Source organism: Podarcis bocagei (genome assembly GCF_964188305.1).
Source record: "Podarcis bocagei genome assembly, chromosome: 3".
Lineage (NCBI taxonomy): Eukaryota > Metazoa > Chordata > Lepidosauria > Squamata > Lacertidae > Podarcis > Podarcis bocagei.
Genome location: NC_138127.1, coordinates 14,493,693 through 14,509,817, shown reverse-complemented (window position 1 = coordinate 14,509,817; position 16,125 = coordinate 14,493,693). Strand labels below are relative to the sequence as shown.

The window sequence follows — 16,125 nt, the reverse complement described above, 5'->3', positions numbered from 1 at the left end:
TGCCAGCTGGAAATTATACACTGCACCTAAGAATGTTTCCTTTTTCCTCCTCGTTCATTTCTCCCTTGGTTTTTGTGAATTTAAGATTGTAAGCCTGAGTTGGCAAGAGGTGTCTTGATTTTATGAAGCTTATTTGACTAAAGAATGGAGTAAACGCACTGTGGATAAGCAGCGAAAGTGGTTTCCTGAAACACTGTGAAGAAGAATCAGATGTTACGCCGCAATCCAAACCACATCCAGTCAGAAGCAAGTCCTACTGAATCCAGCGAGGCTTACTCTCAGGTAAGTGGGGTTAAGACTGCAACTGCAGTCGAAGCAATTAATAATGCAAAGCAGGATTTGGAGCTACAGTCAAAGGAGGGGGGGAAAGCTGAGGCTGCAATCTTACTCACTCTTACCTGGAATGAGCCCCAGAAACAGAGAACTTAAAGGGGAAGCATGGAGAGGATTGTACTGCTGGTGTCAATGCTACACTCCCTCTCATTGCAAATGCCATTAAAGCTTGATTGACTCATCCGCATGCCTCCCATTTAGTTTCATCCTCACCAAACTGGTATCTCAAGACAGGCAAACCTGTGGCAACACCTTCCTTTAAAGTGCCACATGACTAAAAGCTTCATTAAGAAGGCATCGCTGTGGCTACATGCAACACTCACAGCCCAGGAAAATTAGAAATGACCTAGAACTCTTATTAACCTAATAAATTAACATCATGCAAAACACAAAAAACACCTGGGGGTCAAATTGCAGGAAGCAGCATACCTTCTTCAGGGAACAAGTTAAACAAAAACATAAAATCCCACAACTAGAACAAAGGGAGCTCATAGATTTCATTTCAGCATAAAGCTACTTTTGTTTGGTATATCTTTGGGAAGTCCTTCAGGGATTCCTTTAAATAGACTTTTACTTCGAGAACAGACCCAAACATCTTCTGGTTGCACACTGAGCAGAATAACAACGGCGTTAGTATTTTATTTACATGGCATTTTAAGGTTTTCAAAATTCTTCACCACAAATTATCCTAGTAATCCTTACACTAGGAATCAGGAACTTGTAGCGATGTGGAATACAACTTCCGTGATCCCTGACCATTTGTCATGCTTTCTGGGGATATGATGGAAGTTGAATTCCAACAACATTTGGAGGGAAACAGATTCCCACCTCTGGAAGGTAGGCCAGCATTATTATTCCATATACAGATTTATTTGGGGGTGGGGCTGAAGCCGAGGGAAAAGAGGCTTGCCGAATGCCACATGACAAAGTTCATAAGCATGGCAAGACTAGAACCTGGGAAGATCCTGTCTCACATCTTGTGAGAAATTGCAGTCAAACATAACTATGCATGAGTGCTAGTTGGTGAATAAAGGGGTTAAGATCATAGAGCTGTGTTCCTAGACACAGCTAGGTCATGCCCCCTCTTCTCCAGTGAGGGAGATTGCAAGATCCGAGCTTAGAGCACATGTTTGAAGCTATCATTCTGTATTTTCTACCTCAAAGTATTCAGCTTGTGTTCTCCCTGCTGCTGCTTGGATAAATGCATGAAATCTGACCTTTGGAATGTTTTGTAAGTAAAGCATTTTAAACTTACTTAACAGTGTGTGTGGTCTGTTTGTTGCAAGAAGGGTAGAAGGAGGGGAGCACTTTGCAAGCATACTAAATGGGATATGCAAAAGGTTTAACAGACCGCATTCCTAGCACTTCACTATGCTGCTTGACTTTGTGAATTTATTAGATTGCAATGGCCTGATGCCCCTCCACACACTTTGAATAAAAGTACGATCAGTAACTGACAGTGGAGTTGCTGTGTCATTGTGCCTTTTGCTCTCTTATCTGCTTGCCCTTTATATTTTTGCCAGAAGCCACTGAAAGGGAGTCTGTGCAAAGTTAACACGGGCTCTCCTCCCTATACGGTGAGTGGCAATATCCAAACAGATAGCAACAGGAAACAGAGCCCTAACCGCTGATTCTCAGACTGAATGGAGGAAAATGAAGAAATGAAGCTTCATTGCACACATGGGCCAGCCAACAAGGAATATGCAAAACCAACTCACAGAACCCTCCTCTCCTTGCCTTCAACCTCTAACTTGGTTCACTGCGGAGGTGGCCTAGAAAGGGGACATCACTGGCTTGCTAAGGGTGAAATAAAAAGGGATTAAGTTTGTGGCTGGTTATGAGCAGGCTCTTCCCTTGCCTGACATTTAGCAGTTGGCATTGATGCTGACACTGCCAGGTTTCCTCTACTGTGAGCCCAAAGGGTGTCATAGGGGAAGAGGAAGGAGTCACAATGCTGACTGGTTCCATGTCTATTTATACCTGGTTTGCCTCAATACAAGCTTTGGACACAGGAAAACACACTCTCATTTCGCCCTACAGTGGTACCTCTGGTTACGTACTTAATTCGTTCTGGAATTCCGTTCTTAACCTGAAACTGTTCTTAACCTGAAGCACCACTTTAGCTAATGGGGCCTCCCACTGCTGTTGCGCCGCCGGAGCATGATTTCTGTTCTCATCCTGAAGCAAAGTCTTTACCCGAGGTATTATTTCTGGGTTAGCGAGTCTGTAACCTGAAGCGTATGTAACCTGAAGCGTCTGTATCCCGAGGTACCACTGTAGTTCGCTTATCCTTCCTTGAGCCACCCCAACCTTAATTTCCAACTGATTCACATCATACTTCATCTTTCTGTTCCCAAACTAGTTCCCACACTTTCTGTTTCTTTGGGATGGGGGTGGAAATCATCAGACATTCATGCAGTTCTGAGTAAACTGAATGAAGTTTATCATAATTATATAACCCTGATCTGTACTGCTGGTTCATAAAAAACATTTAATGCAAAAAAGAGTCACCATCAATATCCACATGACAATAAATGTAGTAGGGGTTCCGTACAGTACTGCATCACACAAAGCCTTTGTCAAAAAAGAAGAAAGAAAGAAAGAAAAAGCAAGTCAAATGAACCATGCAATAAAAATTGTTGAAATTGGCTAAGCCTCCTCCCGATAAGATCAGAGCAGTGGGAAAGAATTGCTGCTCTGTCTACAAGTAATCTGATCAAGAACCACCATCAAATACATTCACACAGAAAAGGGGGGGAAAATAAATACATAAATTAGGAAGCATAGCAATCCAGAATGTATATAGGTCATTTTTGCATCGCAATCATTGTTGATTTTACTAGGTCAGTATAAATAAATAAAAAGGTGGGGGGGAGGGTTAAAAAAACCAAAAACCAGGATAATGATTTTCTGAAATATGCAACTGCACTTAAGAAGAAAGCCCAAAAGAAAACAGGGAACTAATGAATCTACCCTGTCAGGCCTGCAAGCTGCATGGGAAAACTAAAGTATAGCCATTCCAATACAACAATCCTATATCCACTTACTTGGGGGTAAGTCACACAGAACACAATGAGATTTACTCATGTCTACTGAGTGGAAATGAATATGAATGCACCATAAGATACAGTAGTCCTTGGTCACTCACTTCCCAAACCCTAAATCTGCTTACAAATACTGACCATGTACAGCAACTGGCAAACATCACCTAGCTACCTGTCCTTACTCCTAAATGTGTATCTATACACCCTCTACTGTCTCCCTCCTTCCCCAGTGGTTTGCAAAAAACCCAAGACATCAATTTAGAATATGCAACTTGAGTAGGTTTGGGTAAAACATCCGCACATATGCAACCAACATGCAAAAAAGAATCCAGAAGTTGTGTGATGCATAATTTTGATGTTGCTGGTTCAAAACGTAGCAGCTTCCCTTTCAGAATCTGCCCAGTGACTTGGATGATCTCAAGGTGAGTGACTTGGCCATGATGTCTCAGTTTGCTTGTTGTGGTAGTGTGGAGAATACCACCCACTTTAGCACGAAGACCATGAGGATACACTTGAATGACTGGGTTACTTTGCAAGACACAAAGATGAAGCAGCATACTGAATGGAGCTATTGTCACCTGCAGAAATGTGCTTCTATGGCTGCCAGTGCCCCAAAGAGCCAGTTCGCCAAAGGATTATAGCATTTTAGATTCTCAGGTTGGTAACCGATACCAACTTCACAAAGTAATGCCATTTTAGGCATCAGGTGCTGAAACACTGCCATTTGGGTTGGAAGGATAAACACGTCAGGGTTACATGGTGAAAGGGGAATATTTATTTTGCAATAAAAGGTTTGGAACAAATTCTACTGCCCATCCCCGAATCACTGCCTCCTCTTGCTCACAAATCCTTCCTTTAAAGAGTCCACTGCCCAATTCAACTGTGAAAGCCCGTCCCATTTCCTCCCTTCTGAATGGTTGCCTAGATCACCCAGACTAGCTAGAGCAGGCACCCCCAAACTTGGCCCTCCAGATGTTTTGGGACTACAATTCCCATCATCCCTGACCACTGGCCCTGTTAGCTAGGGATGATGGGAGTTGTAGTCCCAAAACATCTGGAGGGCCGAGTTTGGGCATGTCTGTGCTAGAGAAAGGACAAACGGCTTCATCTCTCTGATGTGTTGGGGGGGGGGGGACCAAAATGCGAGACAGCTGGGCCGGACCAAGACCATTTTGTTGCCTACTGTGAAGGACAACATGACACCCTCGCATTCCACAAGTGGACCAGATTGGCAGCTGAATCTTATTTCCACATTAGGGACAGAAGAGTGTTCTCCTAAGAGGAGGCTGGCTGTCTGGCTTACAAGGCTGTGTTGTACACATTTAAAACACATGACCTTCTCAAAAGAATACTGGGAACTGTAGTTCATTACAAGGTGTTGGGAATTACAGCTCCGTGAGAGGTAAACCAGAGCTCCCAGGTTTGTTTGGAAGAAGCCACATCCAATCGGCTTTAAATGTATGGTGTGTATGAAGCCCACAGCCCTGTCCAATATTTTGCCAATGCTGCACATACACAAACTCTCGCGGCCTGAGGCGAGTTCACCTCAAGCTGCTTAATGGCAGAACCAGCCTAGGTTGGGGAGGGGGGACAGGGAATAGAGAGGTTGAGGAGAGGGGTCCCTACAATCTCCACACAGATGCTCTTAGGTTCCAGTAAAGACCAAAACTCTCCACATTCTTCAGTATGACCCACAATGGATTAACCTAAACTATTGCTATCAGAGTCCCATGTGGAGTTCTCTTTGGTCAACATGAGGCTTTTACAATGTCATGGCTGCAAATGGCCGAGGTTAAACACAGCCCTGGTTTCCACACACACTTGCAGGGAGGGGAAAGAGAGGATAAACAGGATGTAATAACTTGATGTGACACTTTCCCCTGAATATTCCAAGTGTTTTGCTTGCATTATCTCAATAACCCTTACGACAAGCCCTGTAAAGTAGGCCAGTATCATTACAGTGGTACCTCGGGTTACATACGCTTCAGGTTACAGACTCCGCTAACCCAGAAATAGTACCTCGGGTTAAGAACTTTGCTTCAGGATGAGAACAGAAATCACGCAGCGGCGGCGCGGCGGCAGCAGGAAGCCCCATTAGCTAAAGTTCAGGTTAAGAACAGTTTCAGGTTAAGAACGGACCTCTGGAACGAATTAAGTACGTAACCAGAGGTACCACTGTATTCTTATATTACAGATGGAAGGGAGGGGAGATGAGGCTCAGATTCCCCTAGGGAATTCAAGGGGACACAGATTTCAAACGGGGTCTTCCAGGTTATGGCTAAACCATTCCGACACCCCATTCCAACCATTCCAACTCCCATTGAACTCAGCGCAGCTTATTTCTGAATAACCCTTTTTGCTTTTAAATTGTTGTCAAGTCTTTAAATACTTTTTTTGGTATGGCTTTTTAAATGTTGTAATGTAGTGTTGTAAACCACTTTGACGTGTCAATCCCCAAACTTGCATCCCCATCTATTGTTTGGCCAGCATGGCCAGTGGTCAAAGATGGTGAGGGGATGCAGTCAGCCCAAAGCTGCCCTAGATGTTGCCACCAGAGCCATCAGTAAATATGGAAAATGTAGTCCATGCTATCCAACATCTCTGGGTGGAGCCCCCTCCTTTGACCCTTTCCTGGTCGTCGTCTTCTTCTCTGGCGATCACTCGTAGCAGAATAAGATTGCCTTCCATGAAGACAGTCCTAATGGTGTGTCTGTGACTGTGGAGTCAAATTCTGGATCCACATGTCTTTCCACACTGGGGATATGGGTTTCCGGGCAAGAGCTGATCATGGTGAGGATTTGCTAAACTTGCCTTCCTCTTAGCTTGTTTCTACCTTTCATCCTGAGTTTGTGCTTCTTCAGAGTTCAAGACACCTTTGGTAAAGGCTATTTTCCAACTGGAGCACTCACAGGCCAGTGTTTCCCAATTTTCCATGCTTATTCTGATTTTTTTTTCTTTTTTATATTAGCCTTGAGAGCATCTTTAAACTTTAAACAGGTACCACTGGCTAAGTTTGCAAAAGGGAAGGGAGTCCATCTGTTCATTGTCTTCATTGGAGCTTCAATTCAAAATGGGCCTCAAATTACCATTATTTCAGAACTATGCGATAATTATTCTAAAATTATTTCAAATAATTCTAAGACCATGGCATGAAAGTAGCCTCGTGTCAAGGCAAAAGCAAGCTTGTCAGCTCAGCCTACAAGTGGCTTTGCATACTCTTTGAAGGCTTAGCAATAAAACTTAGGAGGTTTCCCACCAGACTTAACTGCATCGCACCACAATATGAAGCGGAAAACTTTCCCAATGCAATATGTCCATTATACAAGGCTTCACCCCCCGCCCCCCGTGCTGGTTGGAGCTGATGGGAGTTGTAGTACCAGGCACCTGAAGGCTGCATTGTGCTGTTTAGTGACGTCTGCATAGCAAAAGGGGACTAAGAAGGTGACTAGTAAATCTGACACAAAATGACACTTTGACAGAAGAGATGGGCCGTTTGCAGAGGATTGCAAGTCGCAGCCTGCAAACACACCTCTGTTTAAACTTAGGTGGCTGAAAGACGTCTGTTTGAATAGGTGTAGCAGTCTGAGATCTTGCCAGGCAGTCTCCTCAGAGAGAACAAGCCCCAAAAGCACCGGGTAGCTCGTAGGTCTCTATGTAATAATTCACTAGCATGCTGAAGTAATTTCTACTTTTTGCAGGAGCCTGTTTCACTCTCCTGTTCCTGCTCACTTTCCTTCTGTTAAACTGATTTGGGAGGCTGGGAGCAGCAAGGAAGAACTTGAAACGTCAATCCCCAATACTGATTGTCCCTCCACTTTAAAAAAACAACAAACACTTTATTTGTATTCAAACACACTTTGGCAATGCTCCAGCAACTATTTCTTAAAAGCACAAAGCAAATAAAAATCTAACGATATGCCATGTTAAGATACACCTCCTTTCTCCCCTTTTACACAAAAAAAGGGGCCAGGAAAAATAAGTCTGAATGCTTACCTTTGCTTCGTCGTTGATGTCCCAAGTAAAGGAAATGGCGTTATAGGCTATCTCTTCAATGTTACTGATCGTGTTGAAGCTTTCCTTGTAGTCAGCTGTTGATAAGAGAAAACACACACACAATATAGTACGTTAATCTATTGATGCTACATACAGGCCTAGTATAGCGTCATTTATTTTCTTCCATCTTGGAAGAACACTGATGTCTTGGAGAGCAATAAAAAAGCAACCAAGAGTTGTTGCCTGTGGGCATCTCTGCAATAAGCTTGATTTTTATTTTTAAAAAGCAAAAATAAATAAATCAGGAAATGAAACATAAAGTTCTAAAAGGAAAGAGGTGGCACCTGCTATCCTTGCCGTGCCCTGTGGTTTTGTACGATAAATGTCACCCCAGCATAACAAGGATATATACTCTTGATAATAATAAAAAACACCCTTTAATAATAAAGGAAGATTTGCGTCTGCGTCTGCCTTTAAGTGCCAAGTGATTAATCCCTCCTTTTATTCACAGGAGGAAAGGGCTGGGAGTGCAACTCAACCTTGAACCAAAGGAACCTGGAATCTGGCCAATCACAGCTTAGCTGTAGGCAAGCAGGTATCTGCAATGCCATCTTTCATCTCCCTGCCCCAACTCTACCTGGAGCTTGAGTTGTGCCAGGGACTCAACTCATTCCTGGAACCTGTTTAACAACACCAGCAGCTCACCTCCAAAACACCTGAGTAATAAGCGACAGCAGATTTGCCCATGTGCAGAGTGCCTTTCCCTTCTACCTTGAGTCACCACAACTCATCTACACACGTTCAGGACTAAGGGCCAAGGGACCCTGGAGCACAGGGCATGAGCTACAAAGCAGCCTCTACTAGACCCAAACACTCTAGGAATTAAAAACTGAACTCTGCTTTCTCGGGAGGGTGATGGTAGAAACAGAGGAATATAATCAGACGGTTGGGTTGGTTTTCTCTTTCGGAGATGTGGTGGGGGGGGATGATCAAAGTTCAGAAAACGGCTGTTCAGAAAGTCTGCGGCTCCCGCAGAAGACAGAAAACAAGCGTAACAGATTTCAGCAGCCCCAAAGGCAACTCAACACAGAAATAGCATCATCTGACACCAAAACGGGCCTAAAAGCAACCAATTTGTACCAGTCACGGAAGATTATGCAATCTTACAACCCCCACTGCATGCTATTGACCAGGAGTGGCTAACCTATGGGGGCCTCCATGTGTTCTTGGACTCCCACCAGCCCTAATTCACATGGCCAGGAGGATGGGAGTTGTAGTCTAGGAACATCTTGATTTATAAGTGCTGACCCACCCATTTGGGTAATTAGCGCAAGTACCCCATTATACGTTCAGAGATGTATAGCTGCCCCCTCGCCCAAAAGATTAGGATGTCATAGAATATTTCTCGCGCAACCAAAGAACTGTAATGAACAAGAACTGGAGCCATGTTGAACAGTGGCCAAAAGATAGCCTTGGGCATGTGCAGTAAAAAGAAAGAACGAACGTGAGCAGAGAACTGAATCCTGCCAAGCGCTGTCCTGGCACCTGCAGCTGGGATGATTTCTTACCTATGTCAATGCACCTTTGTTTGGCTGTGTGCTGCCGAGAGTGCCAGTACTTCCAGTGCCGGAGTTGATCCTCTCTGGTTTTGTCTTCGGCAAATACAACCATGATGACACTCTTCAAAAGAGGAGGAAAAAGAGGGACAGGAGGAGAGAGAGAGCAGAGCTTAATTGACATAAAGGCCAGAGGGTCTTTGGCAAAGACACTTCACAGGGAAGGAAGCAAAGTGTTTATTAAACTGGGAGCTTAATCTAGGCAATTCTGCTGGCCTTTTTAAGCTGAAGTGCGAACATGGCTACTCAGATATATGTAGATGCCTCTGATTTTCTAGGGGTGCAGAACCAGTGGCCTTTCAGAAGTGGTGAAGGATTATGGGAACTGTAAGGTAAAGGTAAAGGGACCCCTGACCATTAGGTCCAGTCGCAGACGACTCTGGGGTTGCGATGCTCATCTCGCTTTATTGGCCGAGGGAGCCGGCGTACAGCTTCTGGGTCATGTGGCCAGCATGACTAAGCTGCTTCTGGCGAACCACGGAAACGCTGTTTACCTTCCCGCCGGAGCAGTACCTATTTATCTACTTGCACTTTGACGTCCTTTCAAACTGCTAGGTTGGCAGGAGAAGGGACCAAGCAACGGGAGCTCACCCCGTCACGGGGATTTGAACTGCCAACCTTCTGATCGGCAAGCCCTAGGCTCTGTGGTTTAGCCCACAGCGCCACCAGCGTTCCATGGGAACTGTAGCCCAACGTTAAGGACCACAGGCTCCCCATCCTTGCTCAACAACTTGCTATTTAGCTTCACAAAATCTGCCCACATGGGTGGGCTTGTGAAAAGAATTTCCCTGACCATTAACAGGGTGGGAGCAAGAGTCGGAAAAGTGCCAGAGCTACCCCTTGATCCAATGGCATTCAAAGCAACACCAAAAATACGGAGAGAAACTAGGGACCTGGTTGATTTATTTGGCCACTGAACAAATAATTAAAATGCACTGGCAATAAATGACCCGGGGGGCGGGGAGGAGCCTTTGGGGGTAAGTTGACTTGGTGACTCCATTCCTGTGTGGTAGCTCTTCTTTTTTTAAAAAAGAAGAAGAAACCAAGCAAACTAGAATCCCAATAACCCATAGGTGTGCATTCAGTTAAATGGGTTGCATTCAGCTAAGTCATACACAATGTAAACCCTTTGAAATCAGTGGACTTTTGTCATGACTTTCGGCCAATTGCGGTTTCTCATTTTTCCCATCTTTGAGTTCCGTTTTCCACATTTCCACATCACTTTGCAATTTATTTATTTATTTTTAAAAGGCTTCATGAAAATTCACCAGCATTTTCATGCAGATTTCTCCTAATAATACACATCCGTATGCAATTTTATCCAATATACTTATTTTTCCAAAGAAATTTCCTCAAGTAGAATGCATTTTTGGGTACGTTATTTTCACTAACATGTGCATTTTTAATGTATACTTCCCCCCAGTATATGTACACATTACTTGGCTGGAGAACTATATTGCAAAATCTAAAGAAGAGTAAATTTTGAGGGATCACTAGTTCTCAAGTTGTTTTGGAAACTGCAAATTACTGTAGGTAGGTTTTTTTCTTTCAGTGTGAACTGAATATAATTTCTCCTCCATTCCTACTTTTAGCCCATTGATTTCAAGTCTACTCCAAATATCTGGCTTAACTGATTACAACCCATTGTGCATATTCACAATATCAAGTTTAAATTAGGTTATTGCAATATGCTCTTCACTCTTGAAAATGACTGGAAACTACAGCTGATGCAGAACATTGTGCCCAGCTTACTGCCAGAATCACTGCACACCCTTTTGGGAACATCGGTGACTACTTCCGCTGGACTCCTAAAATTTTTCACCGCACTTACAGCAGAGGTGGTTTTAGGGCATGCGACTGGTTCGGCCGCACTAGATGCCACACTGCAGGGGGTGCCACAACAATGCTGCAGAATGGAACGTGAAAGGCCTGGGGGTGAATTTTAGTGTTGAAATTTGAGAGCCCAAAGCCCGCCACTGCTGCCAGCTTCTCCTCCCACATAGTTCCTAGTGTGTCAACTCACTCGAACTTTACTGATGGGCTGATGGATTCCTTCACCACCACTCATCTCCTTCAGTGTAATGGGATAGAACTGGCCCTTGTTTAAATACGTCATTGTATTATCTCCAGGCTTCTGCCGAAGCGATTTAGAAGCTTCCAGTGTGTATTCAAAGTTGTTCCTGAAAAATCAGAAGGGGGAAGACTTAGGAGCCAATTATATCTGGAAAGAATCTGCACATAACAGATAAACAAAAGTGTATACAAATGCTACTTTTTAGTGTAATGGCATTCTAAATCATGACATCTGTTTATTTAGGACTAGCAAATCATGATTCAAAGATATTGGGCAGGGGGAACAAAGGGTAAGTTAAAAAGCTCTCTCTTTATAGACACTTTATGAGTTATGCTTTTACACCCTATAAATCTCTTCTGAACAGGCATACGGCGATTATCTGTCTATCAGTCAAATTCATGCTCTAAGAGCTCAAGCTGGTGTACATGGGGCAATATCCTGTTATCATCACCAATCACAACACACCCATGCAGTAGGATAGGACAAGACAGTGACTTGCCCAAGCTCATCTCAGCGGCATATAAATAATAAAATGATGATGATGGAACAGGATGTCCGTATTTTCATTGGGGAAATGGTGGCGGGTATGCTAGTTCTCCTGAGCTCGAGGTTCAAACAGCAGAAACCCAGGCTGCATGCACCATACAATTAAAGCACGTGGCTTCTCCCAAAGAATCCTGAGAGAATTCATGTGCTTTAAATGTATGGCTGTGTACTCCGCCCAGCAGTCAGTGCAACATGTCAGGGAATAACACTAAAACCTGGGCAAGTCCAGGTGATCATCCACTCAGCTTGCCACCCACCGGGGTTCACGTCTTCCATTCCACAAGCATGAGCAGGGAGCGTAAGCAAGAAGACAGAGCAATACTGAGGGTGTGCCAAGTCAAGCCCTACTGTGTGCCAGAGAGGGAGGGAGAGAATTTCACAACAGTTGGATCTAATGGATAGGAGATTACCCAGCAATGCTTTCAAACACGTAGTCTTCAGAATTCATGCCGGCCATCCGGAGGTTCAGTTCGGCAGGAAAGAAAACCTGAAAGTATTAATAATTGTTTCAAGCATAGTTGGCAGTTTAAAAAAATAACAACAACAGTGGTCCAGTCCTAAATTTATCATTAATGAAGTGTTTAACATGCCCCTTAACTTGGCATGTTTTACTGCCGTCCACTTAATATGTGCACCAGGAGTGGGGGGAAGAAAAAACTAGGCCAGCACAAGGCAGGGCACTGTGGAAAAAGCTGATTTTCACACTTTCAAAGTGTGGCATTTCCAATATCTTTCAAGAGCCCTATAAGAAGAAAAAAGCTTAGCTCCAGTTCTGACATATGAACAAGGTATTCTGAGTTTTAGAGGGTTTTACGCTTAGGTCCACAGCTGTTTCTTTCTGTGATGCTGCATTTAGCACACTTTTTCTTTTTTTCTTTTTTACACACACAGATCATGTACATATTCCTGGCATGCTGATATCATTACCACACATTCAAGCTGAAGGAGCTCTCTCTCTGCCCTGTAAAATGAGCCATGTGCTTTTGCTAGTGATTTCGCATTCTATAGTGGTTGCTTTTGTTTTAAATTTAGTACATTACACCCACAGGCCTTTGAGAAAATCTTCTATTTCTAATCCACCGGATTGATATTTCAGGTTTACATAAGAATTAAAGAGAACCTGATACCCATGCACAGATTAAGGAGCAGTGCGCTAAATCAGAGGGGCAAGGGGAAGAAGGGGTGCAATAGTTATTTATCAACAGGACTTGTAGGCATTCTGGACTTTTAAGAAAAAGGTCAAACTTTCTGTGATTACGTGAGCCGCCTGTATTTATTTAGTTTTTATAAACTAAATCGAATTTGCATGATGCCTTATTCAGCATAAATTTATTTCAAAGTTTTTACTACCTGACACAATTTACTCTGCTTTTGCTAGTAACTGAGAAGGCCACTGGGGGAAAATATATATTATTCATCAACTGCTCTGGCTTCGGAGGTTTGTCAGCCAAGGTCTACCAAACTGCTTTGAATCTATCTGCAAACTGGGTGGGGAACCTCTGGCCCAGGGGGCAAATGCAGCCTTTCAGGCATCTCTTATTTGGCTCCAAGGGCTTTCGCCCAGGTGACACCCACTACTCTGCCCTGCAACTTTTGAATGCTGTTGTCTGGCTGGAATGTGTCCTTGAACTGCCTCTTTCTTGCCTGGATGGAAGGTTGTGTGTGAGAGAGAGAGAGACAGACAGACAGAGAGAATGCGAGACAACATGTGCCTTGCACATGAGTATGCATGTAGTGAAAGCTCTGGCTTTTGCACGAACAGAATCTAGTTTACTGTATGAAGAAACGATTCTTGTACATTGCTCCGCCCACTTCTGCTTCAGGCCCCGCCCACCACTGATATGCAGCCCCCCAGAAAACCACCCATGATAGCCTATGGCCCTGAGGCTGAAAAATGGATCTCCACCACTGCATTAAGGGTTCAAAAGCTGCTTTTCTTAAATGCATGTATAGTGGTACCTTGGTTCTCAAATGGCTTGGTTGACGAACAAATTGGCTGCTGAATGCCGTAAACCCGGAAGTAAGTGTTCTGGTTTGCGAACGTTTTTCGGAAGTCGAACGTCCAACGTGGCTTCCGCTTGAGTGCAGGAAGCTCCTGCAGCCAATCAGAAGCCAGGCCTTGGTTTTCAAACAGTTTTGGGAGTCGAATGGACTCCCGGAACGGATTAAGTTCGAGAACCAAGGTTCCACTGTAAATTGCAGTGCAACCTTGTGCATGCCTATTTAGAAAGTTCTATGGAATTCAACAGGATCACAACCTTAACAATTTACTTTCAAGATGCTCCAGAAGCCACATTTCTGCAGCTCAACACTGCAGCCTGTGGCTTTTTTGTGCTCCCGTGGCAAACCCAGCCACCCTCAATGTGTCAAGTGCTGGACAGAGCATGCTCAGCAAAAGAGGCAGGTTGTTTCCTTACCTCTTGCACGCCTTCTTTGAAAGACTCTGAGAAGGTGGAATCCGGAGTACGGCGCTGGGAATTCTGAGGCTGGGCGCTGGAGCTAAACTGGTCAGCACTCAGGCTCCTGTCTAAAACCACCACCCGCTCAGGTGCCTCTGGGTGATAGACAGCTGGAGGGATGCCCACTGTAAAGCTGTGCGGCTGAGTTTCCGTCTTGATCGAATGGGTGGGCATGGATGCGATGGAGACCGTGACAGTCGTGTCCGGAGTAGTCAGGTGGCCCCGCTTGTCAACACCCATCTGGGAAGTGTGCGGAAGAACGATATTCAAAGGCATGTTTTTCAAGACTTGCACTCGGTTTTCCCCAGCAGAAATGAGCGACTGTTCCGCCATGTTCGGTATACAGTTCCTAAACAAATGAGAGGTGGCAGATTAAGCACTTGGGAGTGGGAGGCGGGGAAAATTTCTAAAATGGCAGGCCCTGGAGCCCAAGCTTGCCTCATGTCAACTCCCTTCTCTGGGAAGGATTTTCCCCGTTTTACATTTATACAGGGCTGGCCATCCCATGAGGCAAAGTGAGGTGACTGCCTCAGGCGGCAGAATCCACCAGGGCAGCAGATTCCAATGTCAATCTTCCTTCCCTCCTTGTTCCTGGTGTAGCTCTCCTTCATGGCTTCTTCCCTGGCAAGGAGCCAGGTGCCAAAATGTCTTGGGCCAGCCCTGCATTAATACCCCATATATCTTCCATCATGGAACCAAGCAGCATACATGAGGTTCCCAGGTACCCAATCCAAGCACTGGATTTGCTTAACTTCAGCAAGATGATGGCCTCATGTGCCTTCAGATCATACATTGGGGTTTCCCAGTGTATTCATATTCTTATTTAACTTTCTATACTGCCCTTCATCCGAAGATCACAGAGCCGATTACAATATAAAAACACAAAAAGACATACCATAATAACAAACAAAAACAGTACCACACCCACCCACCCCAGTTTAAAAGGCTATGGATTGTTTAATTAGCCAAAGGTCTGGGAGAAGATGAATGTATGTAATGAAGGCGCCAGGCTGCCCTCCCTGGGGAGAGCATTTCACAAATAGGGAGCTAATGAAGAAAATGCCTGTTCTCATGTTGCCACCCTCCAGACCTCTTGCAGAGGAGGCATAGAAAGAAGAGCCTCAGATGATGGTTGTAGGATCCAGGTCAGTTTGTACGGTGAGATGCGGTCCTAGAGGTTTTGCAGTCCTAAGCCGTCTAAGGCCTCAAAGGTCAAAACCAGCACTTTGAATTAGGCCCGGAAACTAATTGGCAGACAGTACAGTCGGGTCAGTATTGGTGTTATATGCTCAACTGTCTTGCCTCATTGAGCAACCTGGCTGCTGAATTCTGTGCCAGGTCCAGTTTCCAAACCATCTTCAGAGGCAGCCCTATGTATAACACATTGCATAATCTAACTTAGAGGTTACCAGAGCACAGATGACAGAGGTAAGGCTATACCTGTCCACATAGGGGCACAGGTGTGCCACCAACTGAAGCTGATGGAAGGCGTTCCATGCCACCAAGGCCACCTAAGCCTCAAGTGACAGCAAGGGGTCCAGAAGTATCCCCAAGCTGTGTACCTGCCACTTCAGAGGGAATGTAAAAGCAGGCAACCTTCCATCCATCTGGTATAAGGAACCACCCATTAACAGTGCCTCGGCCTTATCTGGATTGAGTTTCAGTTTACTGGCTTTGATCCAGGCCATTACCAAGGCAAGACAACAGTCCAGCACATCTACTGCCACACCTGCAGATACAAAGAAGCAGAGGTGTGTGTCATCAGTACATTACTGACAACATACTCCAGAACTTCAGATGACCCCACTCAGCTGTTTCATATAGATATAAGCAGCATAGGGGATAAAATCAAAGCCTGATGAACCCCATGATGAAGGCTTAACAGGGCCAAAGAGCATCACTCTCTGGAAACAACCATCCAAGTAAGATTGGCACAACTGTAAAGCAGTGCCACCCACCCACAACTCAGACGGCCTCTCCAGAAGGCTATAGCCAGTGGTATCAAAAGCCACTGAGAGGTCAAGAAGAACTAACAAGCACACATTTCCACTGTCTCTCTT

The 16,125-nt window shown here is 44.6% G+C and overlaps 1 protein-coding gene across 4 annotated transcripts in view; it reads right to left on the bottom strand.

Annotated features, from left to right (window-relative positions):
• GRHL1 (grainyhead like transcription factor 1) overlaps positions 1–16,125 on the bottom strand; it is a 68,506-nt gene that overhangs the window by 24,412 nt on the left and 27,969 nt on the right. For all 4 annotated transcript variants that reach the window (XM_081189095.1, XM_081189094.1, XM_081189096.1 and 1 more), the window contains exons 4-8: positions 14,024–14,414; positions 12,017–12,093; positions 11,010–11,166; positions 8,939–9,050; positions 7,371–7,465 (exon numbers count right to left, since the gene is read on the bottom strand). In XM_081189095.1, the coding sequence (XP_081045221.1) occupies positions 7,371–7,465; positions 8,939–9,050; positions 11,010–11,166; positions 12,017–12,093; positions 14,024–14,414 (832 nt within the window). The remainder of the gene's footprint in view (positions 1–7,370; positions 7,466–8,938; positions 9,051–11,009; positions 11,167–12,016; positions 12,094–14,023; positions 14,415–16,125) is intronic.